The sequence below is a fragment of the Xiphophorus hellerii genome, chromosome 19 (genome assembly GCF_003331165.1).
Source record: "Xiphophorus hellerii strain 12219 chromosome 19, Xiphophorus_hellerii-4.1, whole genome shotgun sequence".
NCBI lineage: Eukaryota > Metazoa > Chordata > Actinopteri > Cyprinodontiformes > Poeciliidae > Xiphophorus > Xiphophorus hellerii.
In genome coordinates this window covers 10,538,190-10,564,550 of record NC_045690.1, presented here as the reverse complement: position 1 = coordinate 10,564,550, position 26,361 = coordinate 10,538,190, and the positions used below count along the sequence as shown (strand labels likewise).

The window sequence follows — 26,361 nt, the reverse complement described above, 5'->3', positions numbered from 1 at the left end:
GTCTTATGTAATTAAACCATTCACCTATATCTGTAATTTGTCATTCTCATCAGGAAAATTTCCAGACGCCATGAAAATAGCAAAGGTAATTCCCATTTACAAAAATGGTGAGAAATGTATGTTTAGTAATTACAGACCGATATCGTTGTTGCCCCAGTTCTCAAAAATTTTGGAGAAACTATTTGTAAATAGATTAGATACATTTATAGATAAAAATAATATATTAAGTAGTAGTCAATATGGATTTAGAGCCAAAAATTCGACATCAATGGCCCTTATGGAACTGATAGAACATATAACAAATGCTATTGATCAAAAACAATATAGTGCTAGCATTTATGTCGATCTAAAGAAAGCATTCGACACGATTGACCATAGCATTTTACTCAAAAAACTTATTAAATACGGGATTAGAGGGCCGGCATTACAGTGGATTTCGAGCTACCTGGAGAATAGAAAACAGTTTGTACAAGTACATGATACTAGATCCGAATTTTGTGAAATTACATGTGGAGTTCCACAGGGCTCAGTACTTGGACCAAAGTTGTTCATTTTATATGTAAATGATTTGGTAAATGTATCAGGGTTTTTCAAATGTATTCTATTTGCGGATGATACCACTTTTTTTTGTCAGGGCAATGATATAAAAGGGATGTTAAAAGAAATGAAAATAGAATTTATGCAAATACATAAATGGTTCAAACTAAATAAATTATCTTTAAATTTGGACAAAACAAATTATATGTTATTTACAAGGAGACAAAGAATTGTAAATACTCCATTTAAAGTTGATGGTGTAGAGATTTGTAGAGTTAGTGAGGTGAAATTTTTGGGTGTGATAATTGACGAGAAATTATCATGGAAATCCCATTTGAATTATTTAAGAACAAAATTAGCAAAATCAATTGCAGTGCTTTATAAAGTACGGGATTTTCTGAATGATCATGCACTATTTATGTTGTATAATGCACTAATTGTTCCACACTTGGTTTATTGTGTTGAGGTATGGGGAAAGGCATGTTATACTAGTATAAAATCTGTTTTTGTTTTGCAAAAAAGGGCAATAAGAGTTATTGCTCGAAAACATGGTAAATATCCAACAAATACATTATTTTGTAATTTGAGGTTTTTGAAATTCAATGATTTAGTTGATTATAATATTTTGTTGGTTATGTATAAGGCACACCTAAAAACATTACCCTTAAACATCCAAAAAAATTTTGAAAAGAGAGAGAGTGGTTATAACCTTAAGGGGACACAGATTTTTAAGAAACCTAAATTCAGAACTTGTTTGAAAGAACGATGTACTTCGATACAAGGAGTCAAACTGTGGAACGACCTGCAAAACGATGTTAAAAATGCTAAATCATTACACATGTTTAAAAGAATGTTAAAGATTGTTTTTTTGAAGAAGTATGAAATAGTATAAAGTCAAAGTATAGTATTGTTCAGTTGAGATTGATGATTGACCTTGTTTCTTTGTTCTTCCTTTGTTTTCTTTTTTTTGTCACATAAGACAAATCAAAAAAATTTTAGTTTTTTTTTTTTGTTTGTTTGTTTGTTTTTTTGTTGTTTTGATCCATAGTTGAGAAAAAGGGGCAGATATTATAAGATTATTTTCTTCTTTCTGCTACCTTTCATTTCATTTTTTTAAATTATTTTATTTTTTTCTTTGTATTAAAAATTTTTTTTATTTGTATTGAATGAAATGAATAAAGATGAAAAAAAAAAAAAAAAAAAAAAAAAAAAAAGCGAAAGTGTCAATGTGTGTCAGATGAATCACACAAGGCAAAAGAAGTAGCTGGACACTAGAGATGAACCATTGCGTTGGGAAAACTGTAATTATTGTTCCAGATTATTCATTTAAATACCAAAGATAGATGTATAAAACATATAAAGAAACTTGAGATTGGAGTCTAGGTTCACCTTCCAGAAGGATAACATATAACTGTCCCAAAGTGTAAAGTGTATAAACTCCATAAAGGCTGAACTAATTAAAGGCAACTTTATTTAGTGATATTAAGGCTCAAATTTATCTTGTTTGAGGCAAAATACCGAAAGATTAGATCAGATGTACACTTCTTCTACTGTCGGTGTGAAGTGCAACAAAACAATATTAAAGGGTTTGTCCCACATGGATTCACACTGCAAAAAGCTGTGGCAACAACTCATACACTTAAAAATAGTCATACAACCATTTTATTTTTGCATGTGAAAAGTTAGAGGGCAGCGATGCACACACAAGGTGAACAATGACCTCCTACATTAGTCACTTCATGAAGTAATACCTTGAAAGTACCTAACAAGGACATGTAACACCCAACTACTCTAGGATCGTATACCCTAAACATCTTTTTACAATGAATCCCACAGGGAGTTTTAAAGGCATCAAAGGTCGCCTGTTTTTCAAACAGATGCTCCTTTGCAAGAAATGTACCATCTTCTCAGTACGAAAATTAAGGCCTCCTGTTGTGTCCTCGTGAATGGATTGAATCCATCTTGCTGTTACAACAGATTCCAGACTATCAGTTTTTTTATGTAACTTCATCCAAAGTTCATAGTCTCCCAGCCTCACAAATCAGGTCTACTGTGTTCTCCACTCAGGGTTATATGACTGTTTACTATACTGCAGCTCTGATGGAAGCCACAAACATTTCTGAGGACAGTGTTCTTGTAAGGCTTCTTATTATGCGATACCAAAAATAACACAGCTGACAGGCAATAAACACAAACAAAAAAGCACACGCTGGTCACAGGGAGACAGCGTTTTTTTTGATTCGCAAGGAACATTCGGATGTCTGCACATAAGGCAAATAAATAAAATAACTGCAGCTGCATGTGATAGTTATGATACAAACCATGAATTTAAAATACACCTTCAGTCTCTGAAGAATCCAAAGAGCAAGGCACAAGAACTGGGTCATTTCTTCATTTGAGATCAGCTTTCTGAAAAATGTGAGCTTTCCATAAAAGTTATAATACAGAATAAATAGCGGAACAATATTAAAGTGGTACGTCTGCAGAACCGCAGTGCTCTGACTGAAGTAAGTTTGTCACACAAGACCTCAAGTCAAGAAAAAGGGTCAGAAGTTATTTGATCTGATTGTATCATGATTCTGACTTTTTAAAAGAAACTGTTTTAGCAAATATATCAAAAACAAATGTGTTTTAGTGACCAAAGTCAGTTTCATTTAAGTCAGAATTATGGCCAGGCATATTCTGTATTATAAATCTTACTTAATTATTGAGATTGACTTGTAAAATTGTGTAACACCTGGGTTTCTTTCTATGTTTATAGCTAATGGGTTAGCCAGGCCTATATTTTACAAAGTGTTAATGAAATACCTGCAACACTGTCAGAGTAGCAAATCCTTCAGTCTATAAGGGAAAATAATATTGTAATAATACCATATTTGGTGTAAAGTTGGAGAGAAGGTTGAAATAAACCATTCAAAAACAGTTTCATCCCCCTTTGCTGAAAAAACTAATTAGCAAAAAACAAAAATGCACTTACGGTACAATGCCTCAGTTTTATTACACCAAGACTAAAACATGCATTTAAAGGGACTCTTTGATATTTTTAAAGTGTGACTCCCTTAAAATGTTATCAGCAGTTAATATCTTACTGGCAGTAGATAATTATCTTAGCATCTTCATTTAGTATAAATGGAGGTTAGTAGGACTTAGAGGCTGAAAACAAAAAGACAACATTTTTACAAAACTCCAGTCTCAAAACCTTATAATCAGTTAATGCTGATACAAATTTCAGAGCTTTGATCGTTCGCTTTGGATGTCTTATTGGATGTCTCTTCTAATTACAATGAAAATGTGTTTTCTGGATTTCTACAGTAATTGAATTATTTTATTCCATAGCAATTCAAGCCAGACAGAGTATATGTGTGAGACCTTGAATGGGAAAGCAGCTCCACCCTCAAAGAGTCTTATCTACTGTTTGGTTTGCATTTCATTCTCCTCGTTCTTTCTGAGTTTAAACAAGGTGAATAAAATGATAATATGTTTCCTTTTCCTTACTGGCTATGAAAATGGACATGGCTACATGTCAGCTGAGGTCTTCAACCCTGGAAGCAGTAGGCTCCCGGAGCTTTAGACACTGACCCAGACCTAAAGATGTCAAGAAGAAAAATGAAACGCAGAATCAAAATATTCTGTCCAGTCTAATGAAACTGAATGAGCCTGTATTATACATTATACATTCTGCATCATCATTTAGTTTTAGCAATGTTTTGTCTTGTTTTTCCTCCACACTCCGACATCACTCACTTTCCAGCTACACACAGAGATGGGAGTGAAGGGAGATTCCAAATCTGTGCATGCTATTTAATTGATTTATACACTCCATTACTTTTATATCAGACAGCTTCTCTCAGTTACTTTACAAATTCATCCATTTCCTACTTCAATTTCTAATAAAAAATAATTGCTTGGCTTCTTTATGAAAAAGAATAAAATAAAATAAAACAAAACACCCAATGCAAAAAATATGAAAGTTCAAATGTTCATTGGCATATAGTTCTGACATTGCCACTTAAACATAAAGTAGGCTGTGGGGTTCGTCACTCATTAAAATCAGTAAAATCTTGGGTGTGAAAAAATGCTTTGCTTTAGTCACATAAAATACTCTTCTTTTTCTCAACAGTGAACATGGGGCGACAGATAAATCACTGTTATTTTGTAAATCCTGCCCTGGGCAACTTCCAAAAAGCCTTTATTAATAGCCGCTACTGGCTTCCTCTTGAACTAGCTGTTACCTTTGGTCTCCTGGTCTACCTCATCTAGATTTATGCCAAATGAAGATGCTTAGTGCCATGTTTGGTAGCCTAACATTAACTGCTTACAACCTTTTACTAGGACCTCATTTCAAGTACATAACTGTTCCTATAAAGCTGCCATGTTGGGAGAGTCAGAGTTTGGTAATCCTGTTTTTTTGTTTTTGTTTTTTACAATTGCCCTAGGCTAGAAATCTCAAGCTAGAACAAAAAAAAATCATTTTAGATAACCAGAAAGTCCCGTTTTCAAGTTTTCTTGGTAAAACATTCTTGTCAGAAAACTGTAAAACCAGGTCACTTTGCAGATACACAAAGTTGTAGGTTTTGTTCTGAAAGGAGCCAACAAATAACATCCTATTATTTATTGAACGTAGAAATTAAGACTCTGTTTTGTGTCTGAAGTTAAATAATATTTTAGTCAAAAATAATTCCTAAGGCTAAATCAGGCACTATTATTTCATTGTGGCTTAATTTACTGTCAAAGACTACCTAAGTTGAACTGACTAGCTAACCTCCAGATATGTACCTTTAACTCTACATACAAATGTAAACATTCAAAGATATTGCACTCAAGCAGCTTACTAACATACTGAAGAATGTCTCAGTAAACAGTCCTGTATACTCATAAAGTGCTTAGATGTAAAAATATTTGAAATGCTCAACACTTCCTAAACTGGTGTCAGAAATTAGATTCAGTAGTAGGGTCTCGCCGCTGCAAAATGAAAGGTTGGTTTTTAGCTGGGAGGCCACTGAAGCAAAAAGCATCCAAACGCAGCGATTTGGTTTCAGGACTGATGCTCCAAAAATGTCAAACAACCTTCCCATGCTCTCTCGCCTGCAAAAAGAGAAAACATGCACAAAAATTAATGACTAAATCCATTTTTTTCCCTAAGTTCACAATTTATGTAACTCAAATGCACCACTTCTCTATGTGAATGATAAGAGTGGGAGGTTTTTGTGCATGTCCGAGTGGATGATGAGATGAAGAGGTATTATCTGCACTCCACCAGGCCCTCAGGGGTGGTGACTATACTGGGATCAAAGCTGCAGTGCGGATATATTGCACATCTCTCTTCATCCATCTAACTCCTCATCCATTTATACCTCCATCCTCCCATCAGTCCATTTACACATCTATTACATCCTCCCATCCTTCTTCCTGTCCCTGGTACTGACCTTGTCATTGCTGGTGGAGTGTGCTGGGTGTGACTCTCCTGAATCTATTCTCAGGACAGACAGAGTGGAGTCTTTCAGTTCTTCTGTGACAGAAAAAAAAAAAAGTGAATATTCACTCTTCAAACGGTGCTTTGGGTTTAATGTGATACACCAATTCAAAGTAGAACATAATTGTAGCATACACATCAGAGAGGTGGTTATTTGTATTTAGCAACCCCCAGATACCGCTGTCTGGATCCATCTGTCATTGCAACCACAGCTGTAAGTTTCCACCAGCTTTGCAAATATCTTTGCCGTTTGTTTTTTTTGTAAAATACATGCACTCTCAGTCAGACTGGATTGAGAGTTTCTATGAACAGCAAATTTTAATCCTTGTCCCACACTGGACTTTGACTGGGCCATTCTAAGAGGTGACTATAAGTAATTTGATTTGAAACCATTCCATTGTAGCTCCAACATGGTTTGTGTTGTTCTCTTGGAAATGTGTTGGTAGGTTTGGTATATTCGTTCTATTTTCAGGCAGCTTGAGATGCTTAAAACGTGGCAAGTAGTAAATTGTTTGAGTTTACTAATTTCACATTGAATACTAACATGTGAAATCTGTTTATGACTTCTGACGCCGGTGAGTTGCACAAAATTTTATTTAAAGATATGAGAGTAAATATGGCTGAAAACAGACTGGAATTTCTGGGGTTTGATTTGTAAAAAAAAAAAAAAAAAAGATTTTTTTTTTCTCCAAGGGTTTAAGGTCTAGAACATTTATGAATTCTGCCATCAAAGCGGTTACCTGTGTTCGTACTGCTGCTGTTGCACTTGGACTCCTCTACAGGCTGGACAGGGCTCTCATGTGGAGAAGTGCTGGTTTTTTCACCAGAAGTAACGCTGGAAACTTCAGGGCTGCTGGTGTCTTTTTTAACATTTTCAGTTTTAGATGCCTGCTGCTGGGCAACAGGAGGAGAAGGAAGACCCCCTCCTTTATCCTGGGAACTACTACCATCCTGCTCTGCACTTACACAAGCCAGCTGTGGCCTCTGCACCTCACTGTGTTTTGGTGAGGAGGCTTTCAGAGAGCCTTTAGATTCCGGAGCTGCAGAATGTAAAGAGGTTGTAGTTTGCTTAGCGGGAGCCCTCTGGATGAGTTCCTCTGAGAAACGTACTTTCTTCTCTAGTCCTCGAGGGGATGAGGTTGCCGCTTTCCTCTGAGTAACGTTATCCTCTTTCAAGCTATCAGAATCTTCAGGTGCACTTAAGGGATCTGGCTTTGCTTTTGAGTCTTGATCTTTCAGATTCCCTTCGTTAGCATCTGTTAGAGCATCGAGTTCTTCAAGGAATTCCTCCAGTGTTGTTTCAGTAGTCTGGAAAACGAAATAAAAAGAACAAAGAACATTTATTGGCTATTTTCTTTGCAATCTGTGCAGCTTATGTTTGTTCTCTGTTAAATTTCATTTCTTACCTGTGTATTCTCTCCATCGTCATTATCCTGCCATCTGAAAAACATGAATGTATTTCAGAATTGTTTTTAGCTGAAATGCAAAGACTGCTTTATTACCTGAAAATATCTAAAAGCGGACATATAGGAAGAAATTTTCTGAGTTTGCAAACATTTATTTTTTTTTTAGGTTTAGGCTCAGGGTCCAAAATATCAATCTGATCATTAGATTAGAACTGTATGTAACTTGATTCAGAACTAACATCACAATTTCAGTATGTTTACAAATGTAATGCCCGTAATATTCCAGATTTAAATTCTACTTGTCAATTGAACACCTGGCACCTTCTCTGAATTTCATGTCCACACATGATACAGTTTATAGAAACCAGTATGCCACAGGTGGCCAACTTAGCAAATCTGTTGCTAAATGTTACTACTTTTCATACCCTTTAGCAACTTGTTTTCCTCCCAAAAAGTAAATAACTCTAGGCACTTTTTATGGAGTTATTAAAGATTTTTGAAGAGTTATGAAACTCTTGTCACACTTTTCCATGATCAGCGAATCCTGCCACTCCCCATCACTCTCACTGGCGGCAGAGTCCTCACACAGCTGTAGAGGCTTTTCTTTAAGCCAGCTGACAAGCAGAGCACAGCAACACCTGAGGGAATGATGCATTATTTTATCTTCCGAATAGTCGTAGCAAACTTTAAGTCTCATTAAAAAGATTTTAAGCCATAGTATTGACATAAAGAACAATTTCAGCAGTTTTAAAACTGAATCTGCTGTTGTTGGCAGCACACACATTTCTACTCTGAAATTACAAGTGGAGATTTTGTCTGTCTTTAAACCTTGGTGAGGGCTTAGCTGTATAAACTTTTGTTGATTAATTGAATCGTTTTCCTGAAAGAAGCTAGGCTTGTAATATCTAAAATGTGTTTATTCAAAGTGCTTTGTAATTTGATTCTCGGCCAAATGCTCCGTTATCCGTTAGTGGCGATGATGAGACTGCAGGGAGCAATCTGTACTTCCATTTCCGACTCGGAAAGAGGGAGCAGCAATCAGAAATGTGTTGCAAACTGTGTCAGTAGCACAGCTGGAACCTCTCAGGACACACCTCAGTGTGTTAATCTGTCCCTGCACTACATTTGCTTTATATGGAATGAAGATTAAAAAAAATGTAAGGTGTTTTATAATTTAAGATTCAAAGTATGAGGTGTGCATTGCTTCCCTTCATGCCCAGTTCCGCTTGGGTTTGAATTTAAAGTAAAACAAGCTCTTTCCCCAGTGCTCGTACACCCCATTTGTTTTAAAAGCTGGAGGAGACCAGCTGACTGCAGCAAATGCAAACAAGGCCTTTCGGGTTATTTAATCAGCTGCCGCAAAATCAAAATCAAGTCTCATGACATTCAGCGAAATTTGTACACAAGGGCACAGTTCAGGGAAACAAAATGGCCTTCCCACATCCTATTTACGCATTTCATTAGACATAGTTATTCCTCTCAGGACAATTAACTGATGGCGCAGTTGGAGAAATCCCGATGCAGATTATATGTTCTGTTTGTCACTGACCTCCTGGCCCTCCCAGTTAATCGATCTTTGCCTTTTGCTTTACTGCTCATCACGAGCACGTTTTTAGCTGCCTTGTCTTTGCCTCGCTTTTCGTGACCTAAAATAGAAGAGTGCAGAAAAGGTACATTTTTATTCATCATTTCTTGGCATAGATACAGGACTTTGCAGAGATATTCATACCCCTTAAACCTTTTAATATGTTCTCACAGTTCAACCATAAACCTCATTTTATTAGGATCACAAAGTATTAACTTACTGTGAAGTGGGAACAAAACATGACAAAATGCTCTCAATCTTAATAATTCCCAATAAATCTGAAAAGTTTTGCCGCCCAGAGTTGATACTTTGTCCGGCGACCTTTTGCTGCGACTGCAAGTTTGTTTGTTTACTGGGGGGGGTTTACCAGCTTTGCACTGAATACTGCACCTTTTATTTTCAGAAATAAATTTTTAAGTCTTGTCAAAAGATCTTAATTAAATGTAAGTCTAGGCCAATTAAATGCATGAATAAGCTTCGATCTAAACTGCGCTATTGTAGCTCTGGCTGTATGTTTAGGGTCACTGAATCTCTGAGCAAGACTTAAATCCTTTGATGTCTCAAACAGGTCTTCTTCCAGGTTTGGCCTATTTTTAGCTTCATCCATCTTACCATCAACTCTGGTCAATTTCCCTATGGTTGCTGAAGAAAACTATCCCCATGGTGCACAATCTTGCCAGCTGTATGTTTTTTAGATTTGATGAAAACCATGTATAATTTTTCTTCCACTTCATGTTGATTTATTGCTAATATTTTAATAAAATACATTAAAAGTTTGTAGTTGTTGCATGACCTCTGAAAGCGACCAAGGGGTATGAATACTTCAGGAACATTCCAAAGCAATGAACTGTTAAATACCTTTCGAACCCGCCTTCGAACCTCTTCTGGCATTCCGTCCTCCTGGAACTACTAAAAACAAAAACGTATCTTTTTATTATAGTGTTGTTATGTGAAAGCTTTTCATCCACTTATTTTTACAGAAATCGTCTTATTACCTCTAGCCGAAGCTGCCCAGTCTCTATCAGAAAGAGATTTGTCTGAAAACCTAGAGGGAAAGGCATAATTTAAATAGAGGGAAAATTGGTCCATCTCACTTCTTTGATATTTTAATCAGTCGCAGAATTATAGGACTAAATTGTAATATTTTAGATAACCCATTAAAGATTTTATACCAAGAGTCACATCCAAACAGTTTGCAACCACTGAAACAACGTCAACCGTCAGATAAAAAGCACATTTCCGCCTGTGTTCTTGTCCGGGGGCCTTGTTTAAGCTTTGCCAAATAAGGCAAACTATTCCGACGCTTATCCTCGGCTAAAAATAGCAGGTCCTCCCTTGTCTCTTTACAATTTGATGCTTCCTTAAACAGCACCAGTAATTTGCTCTCTGCACTACACCTCGACTTGTTTGAAATTCAACAAAACATTTCAAAATGAAGGGCTGCATTTCTGCTTCCAGTCATTTAGGCTCAGTCTGGTTGATTTCACCAAGTGATGAGGCTTTTTTGAAGCATGCACTTCAAATAGCTTTAGTAATGGATGATTTTGCTGAATAATCTAATAAAATTAAGAATGCTGCCATTTGTTTTTTCCTCCCATCTGGTCTGAAAGAGGTTTTAGTCTTTTACCAAGTAGTGATTTAAAAGCAACAACAACAAAAAAAAATTACAACATGCTGTGTCTTTCTCATGTATGGGGGTATCTAATATCAATTTCAACAGCAGTGAAAAAAATCAAGTTACAGGGATATATTTTTCTTTCTTGGAGCAAAATTTAACTAAAAACTTGCTGCTGACATTAGAGGTTGCATGTTAAATTACTGTGATCACTTAGTCTTCAATCTGTGAGGGAGGACACACACTGACGCAAAAAATGAAATAATTATTCAAGATAAGGTGGCATTTCCATGTTGTGTGATATTATGAGCCTAATTCTAAACACCAGGTTGATGCTGCTTTGGTGTTTTCTGTGGAAATAGATGAATCTGCAGGTTTTATAAAAGGTCCAACACTGAAGACATGCTACCTGCCTTGTGACAGATTTTTAGTTGCATTAATTTGATTTGTTAGAAAATATGTTGGGATAAACAAGAGAGAGCGCCCAAAATGGAGTGATTTAAGAATCATGTGAGGGCAGCCCTGTTGAAAAAGGCTATTGTCAAATAACGTTTGCCAATTTTTGTGGTACACATCATTTAAAGTAGGGGCTACATTGCGCAGTTGGTAGCACTCATTGGAACAAGAAGGTCCTGGGTTTGCATGTTCTCCTTGGTAGACTGACTTCCTCCCTTGGTCCAAAAACATGACTGCCAGGTCAATTGATCTCTCTAAGCTGCTCTAATGTATAAGTGTGTGCATGAACTACTGTTTGTCCCCCCGTACAAAAAAAAAAAGAGGTATGTACTGTACGTATATATATATATATATATATATATATATATATATATATATATATATATATATATATATATCTTAATATGACTTTTCCCTGTTGAATTCATACATTACAATTAAGGTTAGATTTTTAAACACAGCAAAAGGGAAACATTTCTGGAAGAAATGTGGTCTTCAAGATATGAAGAAAGCAGGATGAGGGTAATCCTTTCAATGTTGCATTTGGAGCTTTAGTAAAACTTGGTCATTATGTTTGAAATAAACATCCATGTTTAATAGGGGGAGGTAAACTTCCATTTGCTACAACAACAACAATACTGATATAATGTTCAACATTTTTCATAAAAAAAATAGTTGTTGCCTCTATCAGCAAAGGACATTGATAAACCACGATGTTAGAAGACCCACCCTATTTAACATGCTAAAAGGGTTCAGCAAGAAATAAACAGGTCTTACGGGTTCTTACATGTTTTCGGTTTTGTCTATGTCCCATGCACGTCTCCACTGCCCCTTTGCATTTTTGTGACGCGCCACTCTCTCCCTGTCAATCTGCTCACGTTCCTTCTTCCACCGTAGATACTCCTCCTGCTCCTCCCTTGATGTTGGGATGTTGAGATCTGTGCTGGGCTGCGGGCTCTCAGGCTCCTACTTGGACACAAAACACGTCAATGTATTTTAACGCACAAAAAAAAAAAAAAAAAAAAAACATTTTATTGAAGCAGCAACAAGAAAATGTGAAGTTGAAACAGCAAAGAATCTTAATTTTCAGTATATTTATGCATTTTTCTTTAATTTGAAGGCTCCTATGGTCTTATTCTGAACACAGAGGGAAAGTAATCAAGAAATGGGTAGCATAGACTTAATAAAATCAGGTCTCCTTCCTCCAGGGGCGACTGCATGCTAAATGTAGATCAGATGCAGGCACTTTAATACATCAAAGGAGACACAGGTTGTGCAGTGAAGTTTTAAAGCCTTGGAGCAAACCAGGACAATAAATGGCACTCTACAGAGAAATATATGGAAATGTTAAGGGAAAAATGTGCATTGCAAAGAAATCTGCAACCAAAAAAACTGTGAACAAAAGAGACACAACAAGTGCTGGTAAGCATTGTCGACATTTTCCGCCCCGGTTTGGACCAATTGCATCAGAGTAAACATGTTGTCTAGGCTCATCCTTGTGTTTACCATCGTTTCTGCACCTCTCTTATCTGCGGCCCTCAGAGAAGCAGTGGCCACGTGGGAGGTCATTCTCTCATGTTCAGACAGGTCTACTCCGACTGCCACCAGCCCTTAATTAAATCTAATTCTCTCTGTTCTGTAGGGCCTCCCAAGTACATTTTCAGGAACTGAGACCAGTGCTTGATCCTTGATGCTCTTCCATGAAAGCCTGGTTTGAAGAATACGCAATAAATAGTTGCCATATCAACAGGCTGACATCGCTACAGCTCCTCCAGAGTCTCAGAGGGTCATTTGTCATTTGAGTCATTTTGACTGCTTGGATATTTAACTATTGACAGGTTTGCAGTGTGGTTATACTTTTTGTATTGAAAATGTAATATTTATGGGACTTTTTCCTTCTATTTCAGTTACTGAGTTTCAGCTAGTTTGTGTTGTTCTATCACATAAAATCCTAAAAGTTAAAGAACTAAAATGGTATGAAAACATTTACAAGATAATGTAACCAACCATATGGTATTGAGTCTGCCTCCCCAGCCTGTATTATCCAGCTCCTGATTTGCCAGTGGGATGCATGACGATGAGTTAGAAAACGCAGGGGGGAAAAAAAGACAGCAGCCGTGTTGTAGCTCAGATGAGGGTAGTGTGCAAATGTGTATTTGCATTTCTGTGTACTTGCACTCTCTCATGGCTTTCCTCAAATCTGAGAGGGTGCTGTTTGAGTCTGTCCTGTCATTAGTTTACCTGCAGTTGCTCTGTATCCTTGTGTTGCTCCTCGGCGTTCATCGGCCCCTGTTTAATCTCCTCCTGGCAGTGAGCAGAGACAGGAAGGTAAAATGTAAGCGGAACAACAGCAGGATGACACAGCAATTTGTTGTCAGGCAGTTTAACATTGTTGCAAAGAGCCATGTTTCTGCTGCTGCCCCAGAAAGCTAAATAAAACCCAGGTAGGTCAGTGACTCATCCTGATTAAGAGTCCCACACTGCCCTCCAGTGGTTTCCAAATGCAACAACCGAATGAGTCAAGACTGAAAATACCTGCTCTGCAAAAGGGTCCTCACAGAAAGATGCAGTTTGTAGGGAGATGGTATTAAAACCTGCCTGACCTCTAGTAAATAAAAAAATTAATTGCACATCACTACAGAAAAATAATTTGCATATTTCTTTTTTTTATAACTATTTTTTAGCTCTAGTGGACATGGACAGAGAGAAGAGGAAGACTTCTCTCTGTCTTCTCCCCAGTAAACCAGGGGTCTCAGACTCCAGTCCTCGAGGACCGCAGTCCTGCAACTTTTAGATGTGCCTCTGCTGCACCACACCTGAATAGAATAATTAGGTCATTAGCAAGGCTCGGAAAACTGATCTACACAAGGAGGAGGTAATTAAGCCATTTAATTCCAATGTTTTGTACCTGTGGGACATCTAAAAATTGTAGGGCAGCGGCCCTCGAGGACTGGAGTTTGAGACCCCTGCAGTAAACAGTCTGAGGTGTCAACACTGAGTCAAGTTGTGCCCCAAGAGTTTGTATATTTCTGAATATCTGACAAAGTAATTGGTTTATAGTTAAACTTATTCACATGCAAAAACTGCAAAGACATACTATTAAACATTTCAACAGATTGGATGACCTGTGTTTTTCTTCTTCTTTTTCCCTGTTACCCCACATTCTCCTGTTTCTCGCCGGCTATTTCCCGGAAACCTGCCAGGGGTCCGTCTCTTTGACAGCATAATGAGCCTTTTTAGAGTGAGAGGGCAGTTGAATGTTAATTAGATCAAATTGGGCCTTTCTAAGTGCTGGGAATGGAGAAACAATCGTGACAGAGGAGCGCAGACCACTTAAAGCTTCCGTGAAGAAAAACGGAGACTGGAAGCAGACAGACGGTTGGTAAGAGCCCCCTCTCCCCTACTCACCCCCTTTTGTTTCTTTCCCACTCTTCACATGCCCTCAGTCTGTTTCTTTTCTCAAAGAGGCTGTGAGGCATATAATCTGAATCACCCATGAGATACTTCCATACATAATCATCACAAAATATTTTAATGGTTGGGTTGAGCTGTATCAATTGGAAACATATGAGTTTTTCTACTAAAATCTTTTTTTGCCCCTTTTATTGTGATATTTCTAATTCATTGCTCTTGTGAACTTGCATACATTGAGAAAACTAAGGAAACCTCGATGAAGGATCAGTGGCCAAAAAGACACAATTTCCAGAAATGATCAAGATTATCCTGTTACAGTGCACTTTAATGATGATCATTCTAGATATTTCTCCATTGCCATTTTGTAATACTGAACAAGTCACACTTCCAGCTCCCGGGCAGTGACCTCATAAAGTTCCTCAAACAATGTGACACCATTTTGGTTTTACACCTTCCAACCTTAACTCCAAAGGGACTAAATTAGGGGTGTCCTAAGTGCGGTCCACGTCCCACTGGACTGACTTTATTTGTGGCTCGACTGTATTCAATTTTTGGAGCAATTATTCCTGAACTCTATATTTTATATTGTGTTTATTTGAGTGTTATTTTATCAACATAATGAATGGATTTGTCTTTGTATGTGATGATGCCTCAAACAGATTTTCTTCTGATATCCCTGTCCTATGTTGTCCATTTAGCGGTAATCAACTCTGAGCAGCTTGCTGTCCCTGCTGAAGAGAAGATTCCTGCTATTACGCTGCTGTCACCATCAAGCTTTGCTTTTTCTTTATTTTCAGAGCCATGTGAAGTGTTAGATTTCTTCCACTCCTGGAATATGGCATTTGAACCAAAATCAATTTGCTGCATCCTCTAGAAAACAAGTGTCAAACTCCAGTCCCTCCAGGGGGACTGTCTAAAAGGCAACTTTTAGATGTGCTTCTGCTGCCCCACACCTGAATAGAATAATTAGGTCATTAGCAAGGCTCTGGAGAACTTATCTACACAAGGAGGAGGTAATTAAGCCATTTCGTTCCAGTGTTTTGTACCTGTGGCACATCTAAAAACTGCAGGACAGTGGCCCTTGAGGACTGGAGTTTGACACCCCTGCTCTAAAAGGTTTTAGGCAAAAACCAGCAGGACTTCTTGTGGTATTATTTAACAACAGCTTTCTTCTCGTCTTACTTTCAACCAGCTTTGTAGTGTGCGCTACTACTAGTTGTCCCATCAACAGATTTTCCCTAAGTTTTAGATCACTGCAGTTTCTCCAAAATTACTGGATCTCTTGGCCACTTTTCTGAAAGTCCAGAAAAATATGGAAAAAGGATTGTAAACATTGTCCATGTGAAAGCAGGGACTGTGAAGCTGCCAGATAACTGGGGTTTTGGCTACTGCTCAAGTGCTGATTCAGCACGCATGATAAATAAGGGAGACAGACTTAGTGGGCCTGGAATAAAGGCAACAAAACACTGATTTCATTCCGTGGCTTTTAGACCACATTAACTCAGAATGATCGGAGAGCAGCACTCTGCATCAGGTAACCAGCGAGTCATGTACAAATTTAGAAACTCCCATTAGCTTTGCTTTTATATCCACAGACCCCCACTATATGTGTTCAGTCGTGAGGCATCAGCTGCATGCTCTGCAGCTTATTGACTTGAGCAGCTTGTTTGAGAGCCTTTAAGTGTGTGTGTGTTTCAAACTGAGACACAGCAGCTGCTCCAGAGTTTCCGCATACCCGGGGGGACCGAGTTCAGCAAAAGGTGGCATTTCAAAGCCCAGCCGGGGGTACCTCATGTGCGAAGGGTAATATCTGGGTTAAGCATGGGATCACAAGCACACTTCAGCATGAACTGGAGCTACATAAAAAAAACTGAAACTGAATTTACATACACTTAACGAGTGTATGTAAGTGGAAGAATAATGAGAGACAGAATCTCATTCTCAAACTCAGAAGTTTACATACCCTAAGATTACTATCCATTAGGTTAATAAAGACAATCTTAATTAATCGGAGCCACATCTGTGGGTGTAGTTTTTTAGCACACCTCGAGCATGCCACCTGCTAGTGTGACACCATGGAAAGTCCTTCACGATATCAGGAAATCTTTCTTCCTTGGCTACATGTTCAAAGTTATATGATACTGTAATCACCATGGGATTGTGCAGTCATTATGCTAATCAGGGTGGAGGTGGTTTTAGAGATTACTGTGTTTAAGTGTGAATTATGCCAATCATTACTAGAACAGCAAAAGACCTTGCAAAGCTGCTGGCTGAAGCTCCTGAGAGTGAGACAGTATTAACAGATCTTGTACTGACATGGGCTGGAACAACCACTCAGTATGGAAGAAGCCATTACAGAAAAGAAACATATAAATCCAGATTACAATTTTGAAATGCATTCTGGAACAAAGACCTCCTTTGCTCTGATTAAACTAAAATTGAAGTGTTTACGATAACCATACTTACATTTAAAAGGAAAAGGGGCAAAGATGCAAGCCTACATGGAAACACTGAAGCAATATGTCAACACAGCAGCTAGAAAGGTAAAGTTTGGGCATAAATGGGTTTTAGGGACAGTAACCTTTAGCATCCCAAAGAATTAGTAACACATGACTTCAGGACAACAACGTAAATGTTATTAATAAACTTTTGACCCTGAAGAAAGCAAAAAGTAATCTCTCAATACAACTCTAGTTACTGTGGCATTTAGCAAAGAGAAATTATTTAAGTTATCCTAACTGACTTAAAATATGAAAAGTTTAATCTGATTTACTGTCAGGCAGCAGGAAACGAGTGTTTTGTAATATGTGCAAACGTCTGTTTTCAAAAGTCCAAAATAAGAAAGGAGTTTTGTGGATTCTGTAAAATTTGCATATAGAACAATATAATGGCATTTCAAAAATTCAAAAGTTACAAAGAAATATTAAACAACAATCAACAAGAGAACATATCTGGAAGGGAAAAAAAGGTTCTCAGAATTCCAAACCAAAATTAGCTTAAACGACAAGTGTTCAGTGTTTTAAAATATATTTAGACCGGAGTTTATATTAGGCAGCTGGGTTTTTACAGAGCAACAGCTCCATCAGCAGGCTCCCTCTTTCCTAATCCCACAGCAGTAAGTCACAGCCTCAGCCCACCTCCTGTCTGCTCCTCATTGTGCTCAGTCACTAGAGGGGACGGGCGGGCAGACATGTCTGACATCTATGTAAAACACATGGGTGCAGCAGGAGAAAATAAACAAAGAGGAGAAGTGCGAAAGAAGGCAGACGGATGAGTTCAGTGTGTCTGAATCAGACCTTTGCTGCTACTGTTGCTGATGATGATGATTCCCGCTTAGTCGTCTTACACGGCTGCTTTCCTCTCCCAGCTGACTCCACTTGCGTCGTCTGTCCTTCATCCAAAGGGCTCTTGACATCTGTGGGGCCCAGTTGCTTCTCTGGCCTCTCACTCACCACCCTTTTACCCTGAGGAGACACTTACTAATGTCAGAGTATCACATCTAATGTGCTTTGCAGTAACATAGAGTCTGACTTGCAAAACAAAGGACCAAATGCAAATTGTGTCTATAAAAGCTGTGTTTCTAGTAGAGCTACACAGTGTATCACAGAATCTATATTGTCAGTGAAATATGCAACATTGCTTAGATGCAGTATTTGGCAGACTATGGTATTTCTGGCGCCATGAAGTCAGACTCTGCTTGACTCCAGTTAATCAGATGCAGATCTTTCAGTTGAAATATGGAAAAATAACATTAAAATTTTACATTTGCCTTCTCAGCCATAATTTTTAGTAGATGACACAGATGCTTAACTAGAAGTATCAGTTGTAGTAACCTACAACTATTTTCCTTTTTTTCTACACAGGAAAATAACTCAACTGACCTGGCTTTACACAACGAAGTGTGTTTTCTTATCATTGCTGTGAAATGTAATAATTCTTTTCTGTTTTAAAACCTAAAAATTAAAATATTTGTAGATAATTTTTTTTCAATTGAACCAATAAGTTTTTTTAAGAAAATAAATTAGACAAATGTCTCTAAAAATACTGCATAATCAAACAATGTAGTTTGGATGTTTTCACAGTTATTTTTCACAATTTATATTTCATGACAACATTCAAGTCTTTTAGGTTGGAAGGCTTCCTTTGCCTTCATCCTTATTAGTTTCCTCCAAAGTTCCTCAATCTGCGTTATAGGATGACTTTGACATTTTTTTCATTGGTTATTGATGAGGATATACATTGTTTACATCAATTATCTTTTTCAGAATTGATATTCCTTTTATATTGTTTTGCTATCAGGTGATCAATGCCTCTCTCATATCATCAAACTGCATAGCTGATACTTCAAATGCATAATCATCAGGTTACAACAAGGTGAAAAGTAACTAAACTAGATCTATGTACATAATGAAGGCGAAATTATTCAAAATAAATATTAGTCAATTTTTTTATTGTAGAAGATAGAATCCTTTTAAGAAAGTTCTGGACTGAAGAAAGTATTGAGGTTTCATTTAACATTATTATTAGTATTAATTACAAAATAAAATAAAGTGCTTCTGTCAGTAGTCATTTAGTCTAAGCTATTTCTAAATATTCCTCCAAGCTTCCATATACATGTACTAAAGTGACTTTACCTTTTTTCCAGCCATTGTGACCGTCAGCTGCTTCCTGGAGCCTCGCCCAGTCCCCTGAGTGGACCCTTCTCCCACCCTGTCAGCCCCACCCTCCTGCTGTCCTGTTCCAGTTGGAGACCCACCAAAAGGCTTTGTTACCACCACGCGACTCTCCTGCCCCCAGACAAAAATGAACAGCTCATGAAGTTGTTTTTTAACAGTATAATCTGAAGTAAGAGCTATGCAGGATACACACATCCATGGACTTGCTGATTGTGATGGTGAGGTCATCAGCTTTTCCTTTTCGGCTCTGCAGCGCCATTCCTTCCTCTTCTGCCTTTCTCCTGTCCTCTTCCACCTCCTTAAAGAGAAAAAGATACAGTCATATTTAAGAGATATAAAATCTTTAAACATTGAGAGCATGAAGCTTAATAACACATTCTCATTGTCTCATTTTTGAGAAATACTCATTTAAGTTATTAGTGTTTAAAATGTTTACATAAGCTTAATCTGCTTTTAACTTATTGCTGAATAAGAAAGTGTTTTAAATCCACTAAAAACAGCAAATATAGTCCTTGTTTTACTCATTAAGCAAAAAGCTATCAACAAAAATGTTTGTCCTAAAAGGAAAAGGCTGGGACACCTCATTCCTAAGAAGCTAATGTTATTTCTTTTTGCTGAAATTACTTCAGTGGGACTCTTGTAGTCATCCAACAACCTCCATCACTAATGAAGTTTTTCATACCTCTCACTTTCAGCTGTGAGATGTTTCAGGAGTTTCTTGAATGTAAAACCTGTTTCAAGTCACCCCACAGCATTGCGATGAGATCATAATCTGGGCTTTGACTCAAGTACTCTCTGATACACTAAAAATTATTTATGTCAAGGATAACCCCCTGACATGTACCATCTCATTTTTCGAGGAGGTTCTTAGAAATCAACAGTGGCACAACTCATATTGCACAGACTACATGTTTAGGCTTTATCAAGTAGGCAATTCTTTGCAACATAATGTCTGCATCCTACCATTTGCAACAAATTCACACATGTGTTGCAAAGAATGTGTTGACACACATCTGTGCTACTTAGAATTACAATGCTGGTCAGAACAGGAGCAGAAATTACAGAATGACATTATTAAACCTGCCTGGTACTGCATTTTTTATTTGACAATGTTTGTAGTAAGCTGTCTTGTTCCATAGTAAGAAATTGAAGGTCAACTTGATTTGCAATAGGTGCTTTGAAATACCTCCATGGGGGGTTTTCAAGCTACAGCAGTTCTTTTGATTTCCTTTTTTAACTAGATGCATTACGCCATAAAGCTTCACTTTATGAGCACAAGTTAAGACATTTTTTTAATTTTGATCATGTAAATAAATAAAACAATCCTGTGAAATCTATTGACAGGAAAAGTTGTATAAAAATAATAGTATGCATTATTTTATTTAAAGAAAGACTAGAAATTCAGCTGGATGCTCCGATTCTGACATAAAGCAGCGAGCAGCTCTTCCTCACCTTGTACCTCTTCATGAGCGCTTCGTTCTTCCTGCGGAGAGCCTCAATCTTCTTGTCCAGCTCCAGATCTCTTTCCTGATCCCTTTTGGGCATCATGTTGCTGGTGGTCTGGTTAGACACATTGAGACATTAATCAATTGAAGGTTTCAGATTTTAACTGTAGCTTTGATAGTCGTAGAAGAAAGACTATCATTTTCTGTTAACTTATGCTGTATGTCTAAGTAACTCCTCATCTTTACACATGAAAAAAAAAATCACATTTATAAACAGAAATAGCTGGCATTGAAAATAAGAAGAAAAGAATGATTTAATGTTTGTTTGTTTTTTTAAAATAACATTTTGAGTTTATTTTCTAGAAAAGAAATCATAAATCACATGTAAAATATGGAAAACTGAAAGGCTCAGGCTGCAAGCAGGCATGTGAAACCTTAATATGTGTTGTTCATTAAGAGAGCATAAACCAAAATGCTTATCATTGAGAGACATCTGTGTCTGAGCAACAGCACACAGCACAAACACAACCTCACAGCCACCACAGATGGAGCATTCATTAGGAAGCTCAGTTACACATATGCAGAGCATCCTAAACATCCTGGTGAAGTCAGCAGGACACGCCTTGCCACAGCACATGAGGCCCAGGGCTAAAAACTCAAATGTGAACTCATGGAGCAGCAGCTTTACCTCTGCAGAAATGCTGCCAATATCAACTGGATAGTTGTTGTTAAGTCGAGGCAGCCCAATTGTTGCACAGCATCAAATATCTGTGACTCAGTGATCTCACGTCCTTTGGACTCCTGTAATTTAATATTCCCTCTACAATCTGGTTTGTCCAGATTGAGGAAAATGGAGCCCAGTTGCAAGTTCCAAGTTTGATGCTGCAGGTATGAAGGATCTGTCAAGTTTTGGAGAACTGATATGTGTGCCACAGCAGAGAAAGAAAAAAAACTGTAGGCATTTGGATAAACTTTGGCAATTTTTAATTATGTGTTTGTTTATTCTTAGTTGCAAGACAAATCATTTTAGACAAATAGCTTTTTGTCAGAAGAACTTAAGCAGTTACAGTTCCTGAAACACAGAACAGTCTTACCTGTAACAAAACATCTCTAATGTTGAAGTCTTGTATTCTCCACTATCAGTTTTAGTTGCCCTGAGGGGTTTTGAGGAGGTGATACACTACAGTGAGTCAGTCATCCTCCACTGTTGCACCAATGACAACACAAAAGTCAAGGTTGTTTCCATGTGATATAACGAGAACGAAGAGATGACTCACAACGAACAAGTGCACAAAGACCACCATCATTTGCATCCTTGTTGCTGCTTAACCTGCAAAGTAAAGGCTTTTCCCTGAGATGTTTTTTGAAGATCAGGGCTCCTACTGAACTATTAACTACATATCTATGATGGAGTCTGAGCATGGGTAAAGTTTGGACTCACTCTGCCGAAAGAGACGACAGGCCCGGAAAGTGGTTACCTCACTGTCTGCAGTTGTCAGGGTATCCAAACACAACAGACCATGAGGACATACCACCAAGAATAGGTGCAACAGAGAGCCGACTGTGAAATCTCAGCAAGTCCAATGACGAACACAGGCTTCAGCGAAACCAATGCAAGGAGGAGACTCTGTTTGGGGATGTTAAGACACTGGGCTGGGCTGAGTGTGAAAACAGTGCACCAGTACAGCTAACGTTCACACACAAAGAATACACAGAGATGGTGTTGTCGGTCGGACGGCACAGGCAAGAGGGCAGCAGAGGAGGAGAAGGGGCCTGCAGGGAAAAAGCTGCCAAGGCTTTCCTCCTACCCAGCGTTCCTGCTTCCCACAGGAGCGGCAGCAGGAGAGAAAGAATGAGCCAGAGAGAGGACTGAAAAGATGCATGTAGCCAGAGCTAAATCTGCGACAGAGCAGAGCAGGGAAGAAGGGGGGAACCCAACACCAGAGAGAGGAGAGAAGGGAAGCAGAAAGAAGATACTCACAGGTCTTTCCATGTCAACAGTGGGAGCCGGGCTGGGTCCGGGAGCTGGGCAGCCGAGGCAGCAGAGAGGGCTGCCTCCCGTTTACGATCATGCCTTGCTTACAATGAGCCAATTTGGGCAGGCAGCCAAGATGTCTAACAAATGCACAGAGCTCCCCCGTTAACGGATTTTACAGCACCCACCCGCTTGTCCTCCCTCTCTCTCCGACTCTCCAAATCTCCCACCCTCCCCCTTCTGTGCTCTGTCGCTCCCACTCTCCCCTCTTTATAAACACTTGCTCTTTCCCCTCCTCACTTATCTCAAAGCATGCTGCTTACATCCTGCGACTCTGCCCACACAGATGCACTTCAGACATGAGATTTCTTTTAGCAGACAGTCTTCTCCTGGCTGATTATGTGTTGTTGTTTTTTTAAAAGGTCTGACATGCCAGTTCTGTAACATATATTTTAAAAAATGTGCTGTAGGTTCACTGATAGCAAAATAACTTTTGAATCTAACAGAAAATGAAAAATTATGTTATAGTTACAGTTCATAAAGACAGTAACAATCCAATAAAATTGGATTGTTGCTCCAATTTTATTTGGAGTAACATAAAATCTTAAGGTAATCAAAAGATTACCAGGTAATCTTATGATTACCTTTTGAATTATAAGATTCACCACGTAATCTGGTGATTACCTGGTCTTTGGTGTTTGGTGTCAAACACCTAAACGCAAAATCTTTCAGCTTTATGATTTCAGCATTTATTTGGCCCATTGTTGTGCTAATTTTGTTCATCATTGTGCGTTTATTGAATGAAAAGAAATAGCTTCAATGGTTTGGTATTTTTCTACTAATAAACAGTCTTGTTCTGATTTGATGTTCATTTTTGGTCTCACTGGGAATCATTCCTCACGTTATTCACAACCAGACATGCTATTATCCAAACTGAGACGTTGTAAATGAGATGCATGTGCTGCCCATTTTCTGTTCGCATGCGGTTTCAGCAGCTGCGTCTCCTTTAAGTGCCTGACTGCATGTTTCAGACAGTGAAAAGGCTTCCTAAACACATGGGATCCAGAGGAAAGTAATTCCTTACTAGTGTTTGTGCTTGGAGTTGTAGTTAAGCCTTCCATTCTGTAAAAAAAAAAAAAAAAATTAGAAGTTTATCACAAAAACAAACAGATATGGCTCTAAATCAGCATGTAATTGACATATTAAGCATGAATAAATTCTGTGAAAAAAAGCATTGCTAACATTTTAGCAAACAAATAGAGTTATTCAGAGGTTTATGTAGAATATTTATTAAAACATAAGATGTAATCTTCTAGCATGTTAAGGCCTCAAGATCCCTAAAGAACAAATAGGTGTAATTCACTGGAGTCGAGGCATTTCTCAGATAAAATCAGTGCATGTACACATGTATGAGAGTATAAGTACAGGTGTTTCTAAGAGAGTATATGTGCATGTTGTAACTGGAGAGATTTAGTCTTCTATCCAAAAAACCTTTGCTTTTAAAGTAGAATTGTGTGCCTGAAAGACCTCAAACAAACTTAATAACGCTCAGCTGCAGGTTGCCATGCTGCATTTCTTTATTGTCTCCATAGTGGTAGGATGCAGACAATATGAATGATTTCTCATGGATATTAGATAATTTTCCTTTATTTTTTTTAAAGTTCTTTTTGTGCCATAATAATTTTTTTTTAATCTAATGGAAAACATTTTCTATTGCAGCTGTCACAGTTTGCTTCTATGCAATTTCCTTTTAATATCTTGTTTCTTTTATTTGAATTTTTTGTCATTTCATTTCATTGGGCTCCAATAATTTATCAGACTTTTCACTTTTCTAGTATTTCTTTGTCAGTCTAGATCTTCCTTTTTCCTCCAGCCATTACTACATTTCTGCAAATGCACAAAGAGATGGGTCAGTTTCCCATAAAATTTTGTACAAACACCTTATTCCTTCAGCCAGAATAAATAAAAATTGATGACAGTGGTATAAAAACACCTCCAAGGAAATAATAAAAGTTGCACAGTAGTCAATGCTTACCAGTGTTGCCTTGTAGCAAACAGTAAGAAAGTGCAAGGTTTGAAAATATGAATTATAACAGGTGCTCTAATTTTCTGTGCATGCATGGATTATCTCTGGATACTCTGGCTTCCAGTGCTTGTCACTTGCATAGAAATTTTACTTTAATCATTTTGTATCTCTTCACAGCCTTTTGTAATTTTTTCAATGATCGTTCAAGTAAATTGTCTTTTACAGTATCGACAAAGTACAACAATAAACGCACAATATACACACCTACGTCTATAGGAGAGCCACTAACCTGGTCAAAAGCAGCAGGTAAATAAGATATAAAATATCTGCTCACCTCAACATTTTCACCGCCAAAAAGCTTACGTCATTGATCAACTACAATGCTGCTGTCTAATGGCCACAAGATGGCGTCAGATCATTTTCCATCAACTAACCTGAAAAATATACACAAAAACATATTGGAAATTATTTGGAAAAATATTTGCTGTATCCTGAACTGAACTATGAAAAAGCTTCTGAACAAAAAACCTTTGTTCACCAAAGACCAAAGAAACTGTTTTTAGGGAGAGAACAGAAGTTTCTTTCTGTTTTCTTTTTTTATAGCAACGAGCAAGCCACATAAGACATGTTTTTAAAATGAAATCTAAATATTTTAATGAATTTTGTTAGGATTTAATATGGTGGGAGCAGTGCAAACAGCTTCTTAACAAAGACAAAGAAGCTAGCCAAATTTGAAGGGGAAATATGCAGAACTTAATATGAGAGAATCCCTAATCCTGTTTGAGGTATTTGTTACCTTTGTGTGGTTTGTGGTGGAAATCCACCCTCCTGTAGACACATTAGGTTTACCACCAAGCCAGAGCTTCAGTGACATAGTTTATATTAAAACATATTTTCTCTCTCAAACTCCATACCTAAATCCAATTGAAAATCTTTGAACTTCACTCAGAAATTGATGTTCAAAGACACTTTCCATCCAGTTTGACTGGATTTGAGCTATTTTGCGACAAAAAAGGGGGGTATATTTCAATCTTTAGGTGTGGGGAAAAAACCAGCAGCTGTTTTTCCGTACTTACAGAAAAATGTGGATCAACCATGTATCTTCAGAGAGAAACTTTGCGATGGCACATTACACTTCTCAGGTTTTTTGCCTAGCATTTCCCAATTGTGATCTGTCATATACGATTCTAAAACAAATTAAACAAAGCATGACAAAATGTTCAAAAGGTTCAAGGGATTGTGAATACTTCCACAGGATACTAAGAAAAACGAATATGGTAAGACAAAATTCTAACAGAATAAAGAGAATAGACAGTATGGCATTTCCCTTGCAAGTTGGGTTTATAGAAAAATTCCTTACAGATGATTCAGAGTCATCTGATCCTGATGGGAACACAAACATTTCAAACACTGCTGGAAGGGGAGTTACTATAACTCTGAAACTCAAATGAAAGCTGATTTTAAACAAAGTAAAACTGAATTAAACATGATCTCCATTCATTTATGCTGCCTCTGACTTCTACTGCTCGATACTAATATAATAAAGGAAAAACAACTTTATAATTTTGAAAGACACTAAATCTATGGATTTATTTTTCAGTTTTCTTCATTGAACAGATGCTCCAATTGTTCTTTTAAAGAAATAAGTAATTTCTGCACAATTCTTGTAAAATAAACATCCAGCAGTTGCTGAGGCTGAGAAAATGACTGAATTAAAAAGCAATAAAAATATGCATGTTTTCATATGTTTAAG

At 37.6% G+C, this 26,361-nt stretch overlaps 1 protein-coding gene across 4 annotated transcripts; it reads right to left on the bottom strand.

Moving 5' to 3' along the window:
* Positions 1-2,171: 2,171 nt before the first annotated feature.
* Positions 2,172-25,875, bottom strand: ccdc9b (coiled-coil domain containing 9B). Of its 4 annotated transcripts, XM_032546787.1 has the most exons (16): positions 25,685-25,875; positions 24,943-25,042; positions 23,667-23,704; positions 20,615-20,722; positions 19,356-19,460; positions 19,121-19,273; positions 17,783-17,950; positions 13,314-13,376; positions 11,860-12,038; positions 9,997-10,046; positions 9,860-9,910; positions 8,966-9,062; positions 7,417-7,450; positions 6,751-7,318; positions 5,964-6,046; positions 2,172-5,622 (listed from the first exon to the last, which is right to left on the bottom strand). In XM_032546787.1, the coding sequence occupies exons 4-16, from the start codon at positions 20,708-20,710 to the stop codon at positions 5,596-5,598; spliced, it is 1,674 nt and encodes a 557-aa protein (XP_032402678.1). In that variant the 5' UTR covers positions 20,711-20,722; positions 23,667-23,704; positions 24,943-25,042; positions 25,685-25,875; the 3' UTR covers positions 2,172-5,595. The 4 variants fall into 4 exon arrangements, with proteins under 4 accessions (XP_032402678.1, XP_032402677.1, XP_032402676.1 ...); XM_032546786.1 differs by lacking the exons at positions 23,667-23,704; positions 24,943-25,042; positions 25,685-25,875 and adding an exon at positions 22,589-23,113 and having other exon boundaries at positions 9,860-9,907; XM_032546785.1 differs by lacking the exons at positions 23,667-23,704; positions 24,943-25,042; positions 25,685-25,875 and adding an exon at positions 22,589-23,112 and having other exon boundaries at positions 5,964-6,043.
* Positions 25,876-26,361: the final 486 nt, after the last annotated feature.

Bases quoted from the DNA above. Each gene is read 5' to 3' on its own strand.
- ccdc9b (XM_032546784.1), bottom strand. The intron at 19,461-20,614 runs GTGAGGAAGAGC...TTTCTCTTTAAG, and splicing joins CGCTCATGAAGAGGTACAAG to GAGGTGGAAGAGGACAGGAG. The intron at 12,039-13,313 runs GTAAACTAATGA...GTGTCCAAGTAG, and splicing joins AGGATACAGAGCAACTGCAG to GAGCCTGAGAGCCCGCAGCC.